Raw genomic sequence first — 14838 nt, 5'->3', positions numbered from 1 at the left:
CCCACACATACACGGGTCACTGACATTACCCACACATACACGGGTCACTGACATTACCCACACATACACGGGTCACTGACATTACCCACACATACACGAGTCACTCATGCTACCCACACACACACAGGTCACTCACATTACCCACACATACACAAACCACTCACATTACCCACACATACACAAGCCACTCACATTACCCACACATACACAGGTCACTCACTTTACCCACACACGCATGGGTCACTGATGCTACCCACACATACACAAGTCACTCACGTTACCCACACACACACAGGTCACTCACATTACCCACACATACACGAACCACTCACGTTACCCACACATACACAAACCACTCACATTACACACACACACACGGGTCACTGACATTACCCACACACACACTGGTCACTCATGTTACCCACACACACACAGGTCACTCACGTTACCGACACATACACAAACCACTCACAATACCCACACATACACCAACCACTCACATTACCCACACATACACAGGTCACTGATGCTACCCACACATACACGGGTCACTCATGTTACCCACACACGCATGGGTCACTGATGCTACCCACACATACACGGGTCACTGACGCTACCCACACAAAGGGCTTAGCACCAGAAGAGGAAAATCCAGGTTCAGAATATACCGTAGTAGAAGTCCTCACCAGTATATTGTTCCAATTACCTGCATTTGCTAATTAGCACAATTCTTCAGCCAGGAGGTAGAACTAACTAGTGAAATCAGCTGGCTGACTTTTACTTTCTAGCCCCCGCACTTTCCACCTCTGCTTACCCCACACCAAATTTTCTTAAGAAAGAAAAAAAGTGTTTTCTTTTTTTTTTACACAATACAAGTGTCTTTGATTACAAAAACACGTTTCTGTGAATATATTTCGGAAAATATAATTTATTTTATTTTTATTGAATGTCCCTTGTAGTGTAATCTTTCAGTAGAGCATATGGTTCTTGAGATATAGACCAGAGACTTGTGCCCCCTACAGGGGATAAGAAATAATTAATAGGTCTTCGGATATATTGCATACATAAAGCAGAGAAGGAACATTGTGAGCTGTCAAAACTCCACTGAAATTCAATACTGGCCGGAATGATCAGTGCATACTTACAGCGACTGAAGTCATATTTATTGTTTTATGGTACACAGTCAGTTTACCCAATCCCTGTGCCCTAGCTTAGCAGCAAAATGTACGGTACACCAGCAGAAAGGGGATACTTCAACAGAAAGATGAATGGCTGGCATGAAACAAGGCTAATAAAACAGGGTTAAGATGGAATGTGACTCGTCCACTGTGCCAAACCAGAAATCGTCAGTTTCATTTTTTACATGTCTATTTTGCTTCCAGACTGGCACCAGTATGTGGGTACGGTCACGGTCCATCTTCTCTCTGTTTTCTTAACCCTGGCGTGAAGCAGGAAGCAGAGGGGATCTGGGGCATGCTCACGGGTGCGGATGAGAGCCACAGCAGGCTGGCTGATGTCGTTGCTGTTGGCGTTGCGCTTGACGGCGTATGTGGAGATGTTGTAGACAGAGCCCGGCGCCAGGCCCCGCAGAAGATGGGTGGAGTGCAGCTTGTCCAGGAAGTCGGTCTTGCGGGTGCCGCGGCCCAGGGGCGCGTAGGTGATAGCGAAGCCGCTGATGAGGCTCTGGGGAGCGTCTGGCAGGTCCCAGCGCAGCTCTACCTCGCTCTCCTCCACCCGCAGCACGTACAGGCCAGAGGGGGGCAGCAGGTCTGGGAATGGAGGCGCAGTCACTCATACACCTGCACTGGACCTCAACGCATCGAGCCAAAGAGTAGGGCCACAGCTACTGACTCACACTTAATCCTGAGTGTGAGATCACACATATGTGATTAGAACGTTCTTAACTGAACATTCTAATCACAAATATGCAATTAGAATGTTCTGAGTTGAACATTCTAATCATAAATATGCGACTAGAATGTTCAGATAAGAACGTTCTAATCATGATATATTCTTAACTAAGCATTCTAATGCTGATATAACAATGCTGGAGGTAATTTAAAGCAAGAGTTCTAGAACACTGGCTTTTGAAAAAAAAAAACATTCCAAAAAACATTCCAAGTAACCTACTCTCCAAAGGTCAAGGAAAAGGTGTCAAATTCATTTCTCGGAGGGCTACATCATGTACTGTTTTTTCCCTGCCATGCAGACTAATTACATATAATGAACCAAATTTTACAGTTTTAAGACATTAAAAAGAAAAACCAGCAAAATACTAAGTGTGAAAGCTGATTGGCATGTCTACTACAGTTGAAGAAAGACTTGATGGATATCAAAATACACTGCTAATTGAATAATGAGGCCGATTATGTCCTTGGCTGCTGTCCTTAGTGAAAACAAAGAGAGTAAAGAGAGACTGTGTATGTTTCCAAATGGAGGCCTTGATGGGGGTGAGTTTCTAATGCGAATTCACAAAAAATATTAAAAGCAGGATTCTGTAGGAAAAATATTAATGTAACCAGTGTATTTGTGTGCTGACCTTTCTCACAGTCCCTGCCTGTGTGGCCCACCCGGCAGGTGCAGCTGTAATTCCCCCTCCGGTCATTGCGGCAGAAGCCACGGTTTCCACAGGGCTGTGATATACAGGGATTCTCCACTAGGGGGAGACAAAGACCAACAATGCGGCACTGCAGATGGCGGCTGAAAAAGGTACATTTCAAGATCACTGGAAATCTATCTCATGGTCCGGAAAATAATGTACAGCGAATCCTTTACTCACAGATTTGGCATCGGTCACCAATGAATCCCTCCTTGCACACGCACAGACGACTTCCTCTGTAGCCACGACACACTCCCCCGTTTTGACAGGGGTTTGACTCGCACCCATCCTGCTCTATAAAAACAAAGCAGACTCTAATATAACCTCATGTGACAAAGCAGGGAGAAAACTTGCAAGAATACTGTAAGTATATCAATACTGCTATGCTGAATGGTGAAATGTGTGCTGAGGATTGCTTTTGCATTAAGTGCAGTTGAAACACTGCATTAAGTTGAGGGCAGCGCTTAAAATGCACTCAAGATAAGGGGCTCCCTTAAGGCTGGGGTAGCAGACATCCTTTGATGTTCTTATCTGTGCTTAGACGAGACAGAAAAAACCTTTGCTTACTCAGGTTTTTTATCCAAAAATATGCCTTTTTCCTGGTAAACCTTTAAGCAGTTTCTCCTTGGCAATATCAAGGCTGGTATTAAATCAAATATCCTCCATTTGCATACACTAGCGTTTGCAAAAATATCGAGGGTTACTTTGTGCCTTTCGTCCCCATGGAGTGAGGGTCAGGGTACTGTACCGAATTCACAGTCCTGTCCCATAAACCCCTGCGGACAGTGACAGAAGTAGGAGCCGGGCTGGTCCAGGCAGGTCCCTCCATTTTTGCAGGGCTCCGACAGACACTCGTCCGCATCTAAGCACACAACACAACATGGCGTCAGCGGTGCGCAGGAGGTCACCAGATTTAACCATTTTACAAAACCAAACCACATGCTAACAGACTTGGGTTAATTACGTAATTGTTTTGGACTCAAATACTTATCTACGCTTTACTGAGCTTGTCTGGTGTATTGAAACCTATGAAATACTCTCAAAAGGTGCAAGCCCTGCCTTCTGGTCCTCTTGGTCGGCTCAGTTGCAGCAGGCAAGATCAATCGAGCACAGAAAAGTATTTGAACCCGAAATAATTTTGGGGTCAGGTGCAGAGACGAGCGAGGGGGGCAGGATGTACCTGTCTGGCAGCGGGGGCCACTGAAGCCCTCCTCACACTCGCACAGATAGGCCGCCACGCGGTCACGACATGTCCCCCCGTTCAGACACGGCTGGGACAGGCACTCGTTGATCTCTGCACACACACACACACACACACACACACACACACACACACACACACACACACATACATAGAGACACACACCGGCCAGTTTTGGTTCGGCTTCTTTAGCAGAATATCTTTCAAGCTGAGTGGTACAAAATTCCTTACATTTCATTTTCAAACAGTGAGTGCCATTCAGCTAAACAATGCCCACCATTTTCCTGCCACTAATGTGTACATACTGCTTAGTACACCTACAATCTAGATAGCATTTCGCACCGTTTCAAGCCTGGTCTTGAAAGCCCAGAGTTTCTGCCTGCACTACATGCCTTGGCAACCTTGCCTGGTAGACACTCCTTTATGGTTACTACTGCAGCTACTCTATGAATGAAGCAGTGCAGAACTCAGAAATTGCACATTGTTATCGAATGCGTGGCCATATACCAAGCAGGGCCACGATGCTGAGACGCTGACCGTAAATACAGTCTGTCAGCCTCGCTGTTTGCCTTCGCCGACCACAGCCTGGTCTGCCCAGACACTGTCAGACACTGAGAGAGCCCACACAACTTCCCCTCAGCGCCACTCAATAAATCTCAATCTGCCGCAGTTTGAAACCCCAGCTTTATTGGTCGGCTCCGTTTCCCCGGCCCTGTCCCCCACGAGCAGACGGCGGTGGTAAGGAAAGCCCCCCTGGCCTGGTAGTAAATCTCTAGCAGCGGTCATCCCTGCCTCCCCCCCCCTCCCTCCCGGTGGTTTTACCCTCGCACACGGGCGGTTGGCTCCAGGACCCCTGGCTCCCGCAGATGCTCTGGGTGGCCCGGGGCATGGGGGTGTAGCCGGGGTGGCAGGTGTAGACAGCCATGGAGCCGGGCTTCCTGGAGGTGAAGTGCATGTCGGCGTGCTTCACCTGTGCCGGCGGGCCACAATCCAGCCCTGCGACAGGGGGAGGCACTGTGGTGAGCGGTTAGCATTATCAGTTAGCGCAAGCGGTTAGCGTTAGCGGCTGGCTCACAGCCACATAGGGGTACTGCGCAAGCGAGATTAGCCCTTTTCTCAAGCGTGTGCCCAAAGAGCTGTAATGCTTAAGCAGCTTTTTTCTGCACTCAGACACGGTTTAGTCCCGGGGGGGTATTTGCACCAGCTATTTTGGCTCCTTTGTGACACGGTTTAATGCAAATCGTATTAAAATGAACACAGCTCTTTGCTTCAACACGGCAGCTTACATGTACGCGCAGCCAAAACAACTGAATCCACATCGTGCACTTTGACCTGCCTGTATATTTGTTACTTTTGCCCCATCTAGTGGTGGGTGCGAGAAATACACCAATTCCCACCATTTTCATGCATATTTGCCTATGGTTTGACTGTTGTTGTCAAACTTGGTCCTAGAATACCACTGCATATGCTGGCTTTTGTTCCAACCACAATTGCAATCCCAGAATTGTAACAAACATAAATATTTCTTCATTACATTTTTCATGTTTTGAGGGATTATTTTCCATCTTAAATTACATTATGTCAACATTATCAATGGCATAAAGGCCCCATATTCACATTGTGCTGTACTGCAAACAGTTATATAAAAACAAATAATCATGTTAAGTGATCAAATTAAAGACCGAGGAGAACTAATAGGCTAACAGTTTGGTAGATCATGAAGAACTGAAGACATGTGTTAACAAGTTGAAGGAATAAATCATAAAATAATTAAGCACATGTGTTCCCCAACCCTAGTTGAGCAAGAGATTGGCTGTAACAAAAAGCAGCATGCACAGCCTCCCCAGGACGAAGTGAGAAGCAATCGCCTATGACAGCCTACAAGTCCTGCTCAGTGTTCACAGGAATAAACTCAGGACATAGCAGAAAAAGCCTGTCATCGTATTTCTCTTTCTAATTCGGCTGTGGGATGGGATCCATTACATTACATTGCAGTTATTTAGCTGAGGCTTTTATCCAAAGTGACTTACAGTTGATCAGACTAAGCCGGGGCCAATCCCTCCTGGAGCAATGCGGGGTTAAGGGGCCTTGCTCAAGGGCCCAACAGCTGCACTGATCTTATTGTGGCTACACTGGGGCCTGAACCACATACCTTCCCGGTCCCAGTCAAGCACCTTAGCCACTAGGTTACAGACTGCCCCATCAGTGTGAAAGGCCATGTTCTGGAGTCCATAGAGAGAGACAGAGAGGCTATCATACTGTACCTGGCAGGCTGTGAGCAGACACCCTGCTGATCTCACAGTGTCTCCCACTGTACGCACCGGCGCACTCGCACTTGTACTTCCCGATGTAGTGGAAACAGGTGCCCCCGTTGAGGCAGGGGCTGGAGGCACAGGGGTCCGGCTTACCTGGGAAACACACAGAGATATTTTAGTGCACATGTGTGCAAGTGCACATCTGCCTATAACTGTGTGTGTGTGCATGCATGTGAGTTTGTGTGTGCATATACATATCTGCCTGTGTGTCATGTGTGCATGTGCACATCTGCTTATGTGATGTGCCTGTGTGTGCATGCATGGATGTGTGTGTATATGTGTGTGTGTGCGCACAGCCTCTTGTGTGTGTGCGTCTGTGTGAGTTTGCACTTCAGTACGTGTGTACGTGTGCATGTGTACATCCTCTAGAATTTGTGCGTATGTGTGCGTCTGTAAGAGTGTGTGTGTGGTGTGTGTATGCACAGCCTCTTGCATGTGCGTCTGTGTGTGTGTGTGTGCACTTCTGTATGTGTGTACGTGTGTGTCTGTAAGAGTGTGTGTGCATGTGTGGGTATGCATGTGCACATCTGCTTGTGTGTGCATGTGAGAGGCACTTATGTATGTGCATGGGTGTGTGCGTGTGCACTTCTGCTTTTTTACATTAGCGGCCTACTGGGTTACTGTACTGTGCCATGGGTCAGCGAGGACATTACGAGTAACTAGGGGACATTATCGTGCCTTTAGATGTGAACAACACGAGCACAGCCGGGATAAATATGTTCCAGCATATTCTGCTATTACGCAAGTACAAGTCCTTGCACAATACAAATGTAACACAAAGTTTAAAAAAATACTAAAGATAAAACAAAAGAATTGGCTTTGGCCCAGTGTATTTTATTACTGTTCTTCTGCAAGGCTTACTGTGCGGAAGTACTTCTGGCAAAAAAAAAGAAACAAACTGGGGAGGCAGAAATTATTGATATTAATGTAAGCCATTACAGCGCTTACATTTCAACCCGTTCCAGGAGTCTTTGCTGGAGAAGAAGTATTGTACTTCATCCAAGGGTGCGGCCTGAGAGGGTAATTTTAACCCCCCCATTGCTGCCCCCAAACCGATATGGGGATGGCTCCTACAGTAGGTGCTGATCCCTGCTGTAAAATCTATCTAAAATTAAGTTGGTAAGCTGGTCTAACTGGGTATTAGCTGGTCAACCAGCATAGCCAAACTGGTCATAAAGTTGGTCTAGTTGGGTATGATCTGGTCAACCAGCATGGTCAAACTGGTCATAAAGTTGGTCTAGTTGGGTATGATCTGGTCAAAAAGCATGGTCAAACTGGTCATAAAACTGGACTAACTGGGTATGAGCTTGTCAACCAGCATAGCCAAGCTGGTCATAAAGTTGGTCTAGCTGGGTATGATCTGGTCAACCAGCATGGTCAAACTGGTCATAAAACTGGACTAGCTGGGTATGAGCTCGTCAACCAGCATAGCCAAGCTGGTCATAAAGTTGGTCTAGCAGGGTATGAGCTGGTCAACCAGCTACCAGCTGTTTGAAAACATAGCTTGAGCCGGGTTTTTCAGCAGGGGTGTGCGTGCTCTCGTATCTCTGACATTACGCTGTGTCTTTGCGAGGGGAAGGCAGTCTGGACTCACCCACTTCACAGTGCTTGCCGGTGAAGCGGTAGGGGCAGATGCAGTGGTAGCTGCCCCCTTCCTCCTTACAGGATCCGCCGTTGCGGCAGGGGCCAGACGCGCAGCTGCTTAACCTGACTGAGAGGGTGGGGGGTTACGTCAGAGGTCCAGTCCGCACCATCGGTTTATGTACTGCGGAGAGCCTGATCCAGGCCCCCCATAAGGTACTGTGCTAGGGCTGTCCAACCCTACTCCAATTGTAGGTTTTCATTCCAACCTTAATTTGGCATGTCGGGTCCTGCTATTTAGCTCAATAAGATATGTCACTGTTGAATGAGGTGTGCTTTGTTAGGGTTGGAGTGAAAAGTTCTAGAACGCTAAAAATCCAAAATATCTAAACATTCCAAACATTCCAAAATAATGCAAAGGGTTAATGGTCTGCCACATTAAAGCAATGTTGTTGAAAAACGTAAGTGGGTTCAGAACATGTTTTGCGGCTATCATCAAAAAAAGCAGCCCTGCCATCGCCGGTGGCTCAGGATGAGCTGCAACTGACCAAAAGAGGCCGTCCCTTTCAAAAATTAACTCAGCTGAGCCGTGCTTACCTATCTCACAGTGCTTTCCCCTGTAGCCGTGCTTACCTATCTCACAGTGCTCCATGCTCACAGTGCTTTCCCTGGTAGCCGTGCTTACCTATCTCACAGTGCTCCATGCTCACAGTGCTTTCCCCGGTAGCCGTGCTTACCTTTCTCACAGTGCTTTCCCCGGTAGCCGTGCTTACCTATCTCACAGTGCTCCATTCTCACAGTGCTTTCCCCGGTAGCCGTGCTTACCTTTCTCACAGTGCTTTCCCCGGTAGCCGTGCTTGCACTCGCAGGTGTAGCCTCCATCTCGCTCGTAGCAGTAGCCCCCGTTCAGGCAGGGGGAGGAGTCACAGACCGATCGGGGCTGCACTGGAAAACACACACCGACGTGACCGTACGCCAATCAAACCATCTCTTATTTCTTACATTATTGGGTCTGCGTGCATGGATCATTTACGTCAGACACCAATGGTGATTTTGCGTTTTTATGAACCGACTAAAACACAAAAAGCAGAGTTGCTAGACTGGAGGATTTACAGTAAATTTTTATCGTAAATCTGTATGGGAGACAAAGACAGATGGGGGAATTTAAGAGGCATGGGAGACAAATTGAGATAAATCTGTATTGCAGTCAGTGCAAGACAGGGGGGTTTTGAGGAGCTTTTAGGGGGAATTAATTCAAGCATCTGGCAACATTGGCCTCACGCGATTTGTCCCGGCCTTCTTACCGAAGGCGTAGAAGTCCTTGTGGTCGATGTCGCTGATGCCCGTCTGGCAGGTGCACAGGTATGTCCCCCCATACTCCAGACAGGGTCCGCCATCGGGGCAGGGCCTGCTGTTGCTGCAGGGGGTCTGAGTGACCTCTTGGACAACAGGGAGGGACAGCGCACATGAGAAGGGACAGAGTACTTGAGAAGAGAGAGTACATGAGAAGAGACAGAGCACATGAGAAGAGACAGCATGTATGAGAAGAGACAGCTTACATGAGAAGAGACAGTGTACATGAGAAGAGACAGCTTACATGAGAAGAGACAGTGTACATGAGAAGAGACAGAGTACATGAGAAGAGACAGAGTACATGAGAAGAGACAGCTTACATGAGAAGAGACAGAGTACATGAGAAGAGAGAGTACATGAGAAGAGACAGAGTACATGAGAAGAGACAGTGTACATGAGAAGAGACAGTGTACATGAGAAGAGACAGAGTACATGAGAAGAGAGAGTACATGAGAAGAGACAGAGTACATGATAAGAGACAGAGTACATGAGAAGAGACAGTGTACATGAGAAGGGACAGGGTACATGAGAAGAGACAGAGTACATGAGAAGAGACAGAGTACATGAGAAGAGAGAGTACATGAGAAGAGACAGTGTACATGAGAAGAGACAGTGTACATTTAGCAAAAAAGCAATATAAATAAGATTTTGGGCCAGTTTCACAGACACAGATTAAGCCTGGAGATTCTCCATACAAAATACAATTTAGTCCAATTTAGTCTTAAATATAAGACTAAAATACTTTGAATTATTTGCAGTGTACCACTTGGGCGAGGGAAGGAAAGGAAACATGCACACCACTATAATAAAAGAGCCTTACAACACTTCTCTAAGAGCTGAAGAATACCTTACAGTAAGAGCATTGCTACAGCTTAAGAGCTCCGCTCCAGGAGCTGGGGAACGGGTTTCCTCGCGCCTCTCTAGCGCGTACAGCGCATGCTGGCAACCGCTCGGGCGCGATTCACCAGGAATGCATCTGCTTTCCATTACTGGTTCTCGCCACGAATACATACCTAACTGACAGTAGAGGCCGGTGTAGCCTGTCGGGCATTCACAGGTGCCGTTCATGCCCACGCACACACCCCCGTTCTGGCACGGACACTCCTCTGCAGAGACAAAAAGGGGACCGCTGACGTCACGCAACCGGAAAGCGCTTTGTAGCTGTTGTCGAAGCAAATGCTGGGGAACCCTTCGGAACGCTCCGGGAACATGTTTCTGTATTAGTGCCGGTCAAGCCGGCACAAAAGCGTAAATACTGGTTATTAAAGGCCCCTGCGCGTGTATGCAGGATGATTCTCGAACACAAATTATGTTTTGGGTCCCAGCCACTCACATTTCAAGCATAATTAACACGACCAGATAATTAGAGTCAACATGCTGTGTGCTTCAATGGGACAAATTGGAAGTCTGTTCTTATTTTTCTTTCCCAAATAATTGCAGTTGCGGATCAAAGGAAGTGACTGTATCACTGCTAAATTGCTTCCTTTTGAAGTCCGGGGGGTTGCGTGAGGATATTATTTTTCTGATAATATGGAACATGTTTGTTGATCGAAACGTACAGGCCCTCGGGGTAATTAATAGATCGTTAATTCCACGGAGACAATCTCCGGGCCCGATTAAGCACGGCCCGCGTCCTGCTGGAGCTCTACCTTCTCTTCCTCGGAAGACCGCACGCCTTTTTCCACAGCTCCTTCCAAGTGAGCCAAGCGGGAAGGTATTGCGGAGATTTAAGAGAGTCCATATAACCGCTGATAGCTATTTCAGCTTAAGGGTGAGGAGAAGCGTGAACTTACAACAGCTCACATGCTATTAAACCGCGTTTCCCAGAAAGAAAAAAAGAGGAGGCAATCGACCAAGACAGGTGAAACCAATTGCCGAAGCAGGCGTACCGCGTTTAAAAACACAGAGAGGCTTTCCCTAAAACAAACAGAACAAATATGGCCATGCCCACATAAGGTATAATACAGAACAATATAGATCTCGTGCTAAAGTGGGGAAGAGCCCGAGGATAGAATAATAATGCTAAACATATTTCTTGGACAAACTGCTTAAAAAGCAGTTACACAAGAAGCAGCTGTTTTTTTGGGGTTTTTTTTAAGGAGGAAGTACTGAGGGAGTGCTGAGCCTAAGCTAAACTCCAAAGGAAGCAAGCAGTGAATTGGAGGCGGCAGTAGCATGCATATTTCGTATGAAAAAAATGAACTGAATACCAAAGATTGCCGTTTTCTCGTAAAGCGGTCCTTTTATGTCTAGACGAGCATTTCCTTTTGTTGGTAAACTAATAAAACATGCCATAAAGCAATTATTTACAACATCAAGCGACTGCTGTTCCGGGCCTTTGCAGTTAACCGGCCGAGGCCACACCGTGCTTTAATAATTAAAGTCGTCCATCATCGCAGCGGCAATTTCCCAGAAACCACTTCAAAAAGCCTTCCGTTCTATTCCTGTGGGAGACCACAGTTAGCCGCCGGATACCTGTCTATAGATACCAGCTCCTTTCCCATTTCCACCATGGGCATAGCACGGTACCTTCGCAGTTGTCGCCAATGTAACCAGGGGAGCACGTGCAGTTGTAGTTCCCGGCGCTGATGTATTCGCAGGTCTGCCGGCTCAAGCAGCCCTCTCCCTGGCAAGGAGCTGTCGGGAGGTCAAAGGTCACGATCATCGCATGGAAGCAAAGACTGTTCTAGATCGTCTACCGTGCCTGTGCCCTGTTTTTGCCTCGGCAACAGAATATGGCCTGGATGTCAGCCAGCTACAGATTGGAACTGAAAATATTGACTCTACAAGACCGAGCAGATATTAAGGGGAAATTCACACGTTAGGAGAGCGTTTTCATTTATTTTTGGAACTTTTCAGAGAACTTGCTGCATGCAACTGCAAGGCTTGCTAAATGCTACAAACGAATTGACAAGGATAAATGCTATTTACGATAATGTTTTTTTGTGAAAGGATGAAAATATATCTGTTACTGTACATGCCTGTTGGTTTCTCAGTAGACGAGGCATTCCTCAGAACCTCCACTTCTGTAAGACAGAAACGAAAGAAATGCTCAGAACAGACCTCACTGTGGAGCATGCTCCATCCATTCACAATGAGTTTTATATCCAGCTGGCAACAAAACAGCCACAACCCAAACAAAAGCAAAGCTCGAACCAACAAGTGCAACCAGACCTACATTGCACTTTGAATTAAAACAATGCATCTCAACAGCATCGTGTGCCAAAGAAATCGAATCAAAGCAAACTTGCTTCGACATGCAGGAAATTCATGAATTCTTAACTACTGGGCCAGTGCAAAGCAAGGGAGCTGTCTGTCTGTTTTTTCCCTCCTTTTTTATAACCACAGTGAACCCACTGCCGACCACACCACCTCCAAGGGTCTAAAACCGCGATACTCTGAGGAACTTATCAGCAAACCCGCCGGGACACCACAACATGTGGTTCCAGGTCCGCAGTCATCCCATTTTTTCGCTCACAAGGGTTTTCGTGCCTTTCTCAGTTGGAAAAAAAAAAGTATATTACAGGAAACTAAACAGAATAGAGAAAGTAGCTGACTGTGTCAACATTTATATCGTAAACCGCCGAGGGGGGATGATTGGAAAAAAAGAGAAGAGACTCAAAGTTACAGGCGGAAGTGAGGGCAGAGCCGAGACCTCTGGGCAGAGTCTGGACTGACTCACCTGTCTCACAGTGTACACCAGTGAAGTTGGCAGGACAGGTGCAGCTGTAGTTGTTCATCCGGTCGATGCACTCTCCCCCGTTCAGACACGGCTGTGACTCGCATTCATTGATATCTGGATTGACCCAGAAAACACAGAGCACCGCAACCGTTAACAATTTGTCGGTTTCCTCAGACTCAACAGTTAAGACACAGGCAAAAACTAAAAATAAGTCAATCTCAACAAGTATTTTAGTCTTATATTGACATTTAACATCTTACTTCTATTACAGTACTTTTTTGCTTAGTAAGACAAAAATATTGCCAATGCAGTTTGACTCATTTCAAGATTTGCCAATGGGGTAAGAAAATTTCACTAGTCATGCAAACAGCTTAAAACAAGCTAATATTTTCTATTTTAGAGCAAAACATAAGACATCCGAGATCTTGGAATTATAAGGTTCTAACTGGCATCTTTTAAATTTGTGTCATAAATATGTTGTTTATAAGGCACAAAAATACTCTTTAAAAGTGAGTACAATTTGATATCTTTGAAGTTCAATATCTCGAAACCACTCAGAACACAGATAGAACCTTATACTTCCAAGGTCACGACTGTTTAATGCTCTTTTGAACTACGGTGACACAAGCTTGGCCAAAGCTTATGAATCTGGCATCCCGGTCTACTGCTGCGGAGGAATCTGAACTCCCCCCCCCCCCCCCTTTGGGATTTGGTTTCAGTGACCAGGTGTCTGGCATTACAGTAATCCAGCTCTGTGTCGAACTTATAGTGTCTGATAGAAGCAGGCTTAATGCAATGTCACTCCCTGCTGGATTTCCTTAGATTTCCCCAATAACATGTCAGACACAACTCTCGGCTTCCTCCGCAGGTGCAACGGGTCATTTCAGTTCTCAAAACCTCGAGCCGAGGGCAGATCCTGGATTCTGGTGAGCGAGCGGCTCGCTGTTGTGGCAATGGCCATGGGGGGGCGGTGGGAACGGAGACGAAAGGCTAACTCAGCAGCTCGAAATGACTGAGAGCTCAGCTGCGAAACTTGAAGAGCTCCCAGAAGGAAAACAGAAGAGCGGAGACTTCGTATACAATTCCCCCTCCCCCAGCCCCCCACTCACCTGTCTCACACAGAGTCCCAGTGAAGCCAGGTTTGCACAAACAGGTGAAATTACCCACGCCTTGGACACACTGAGCACCGTTGAGGCACGGTCGGTCGTGGCACTCATCGATGTCTGGAAACAACAGACGGCACACACACACAGGCGGAAATGTTATTTGCTCAGCTGATTAATATATCCTCCACATTGCTCCGCTCACTCGGCAAGTATGTGTCACTGGCTGCGAAAGGTATTAGAGGAAGTTTGATGTGTGTCTGCGGGCTGGAGTGTGGGAACTACTGTACATGGTGGTCTGGACAGGCTGAAGGGGGATGTGATGGGAGAAGAGCCTACGCAGATCTCTCCTACTGGGAATACCAGGGGAGGGGAATGGGGGGATCGGTCATTTTGGATATTTCAAGGTAAGCGGCCCTATGGAGGGATGGATATGGGGGAGGTCAGTGGGGTATTAATTGGAGAGGGTGGTACCTGTTTCACACAGTGATCCTGTATACCCAGGCGGGCATTGGCAGGAGAAGCTGTTGACCTGGTCCAAGCAGGTGCCATCATTTTGGCACGGGTATGAGGCACACTCATTTACATCTGAGAGAGAGGGAGAGGCAGATATCATGAAGAGGAGCCAACCATTACCGCCCACCAAGAGGTGTAAAACCCAGGTTCGGAAAGTAAATGTCCTGCCCTGTATTTTGTCACAATTCCTGAACCAGGAGATTGAACTAATGTGTGAACTCAGTCTACGGATGGGAGAAACACATGGCAGGACTTTCACTTTATGACCCCTGGACTTTCCACCTCTGCTGCCCACACATTCTCTGCACTGGGTGGGAAACACATGGCTTGAAAGCACCTTACGCCCCGAAGCCACATAACCCTGCAATATGTACACGTAAAGCAGATGGGATGGGAGTAATGCGTTTACCGAACCCTGCAGCGGGTCAGCTCGCCCTGAACCGGTACAAACAGAGAGCCTCTATCTTAACAGGGTCGTATTCCTATTT

At 47.0% G+C, this 14838-nt stretch overlaps 1 protein-coding gene across 1 annotated transcript in view; it reads right to left on the bottom strand.

Annotated features, from left to right (window-relative positions):
- Positions 1 to 14838, bottom strand: part of sned1 (sushi, nidogen and EGF-like domains 1) — a 38917-nt gene that overhangs the window by 12453 nt on the left and 11626 nt on the right. Inside the window, exons 6-21 of the mRNA XM_061238787.1 lie at positions 14309 to 14422; positions 13841 to 13954; positions 12732 to 12845; positions 12031 to 12075; positions 11579 to 11686; positions 10063 to 10155; positions 9001 to 9135; positions 8522 to 8641; positions 7710 to 7826; positions 6065 to 6208; positions 4623 to 4796; positions 3780 to 3893; positions 3348 to 3461; positions 2780 to 2893; positions 2540 to 2656; positions 1482 to 1769 (exon numbers count right to left, since the gene is read on the bottom strand). Of these exons, the coding sequence (XP_061094771.1) occupies positions 1482 to 1769; positions 2540 to 2656; positions 2780 to 2893; positions 3348 to 3461; positions 3780 to 3893; positions 4623 to 4796; positions 6065 to 6208; positions 7710 to 7826; positions 8522 to 8641; positions 9001 to 9135; positions 10063 to 10155; positions 11579 to 11686; positions 12031 to 12075; positions 12732 to 12845; positions 13841 to 13954; positions 14309 to 14422 (2025 nt within the window). The remainder of the gene's footprint in view (positions 1 to 1481; positions 1770 to 2539; positions 2657 to 2779; positions 2894 to 3347; positions 3462 to 3779; positions 3894 to 4622; positions 4797 to 6064; positions 6209 to 7709; positions 7827 to 8521; positions 8642 to 9000; positions 9136 to 10062; positions 10156 to 11578; positions 11687 to 12030; positions 12076 to 12731; positions 12846 to 13840; positions 13955 to 14308; positions 14423 to 14838) is intronic.

The sequence above is a fragment of the Conger conger genome, chromosome 4 (genome assembly GCF_963514075.1).
Source record: "Conger conger chromosome 4, fConCon1.1, whole genome shotgun sequence".
NCBI classification, from domain to species: Eukaryota; Metazoa; Chordata; class Actinopteri; order Anguilliformes; family Congridae; genus Conger; species Conger conger.
This window is presented reverse-complemented; position numbering and strand designations above follow the sequence as displayed.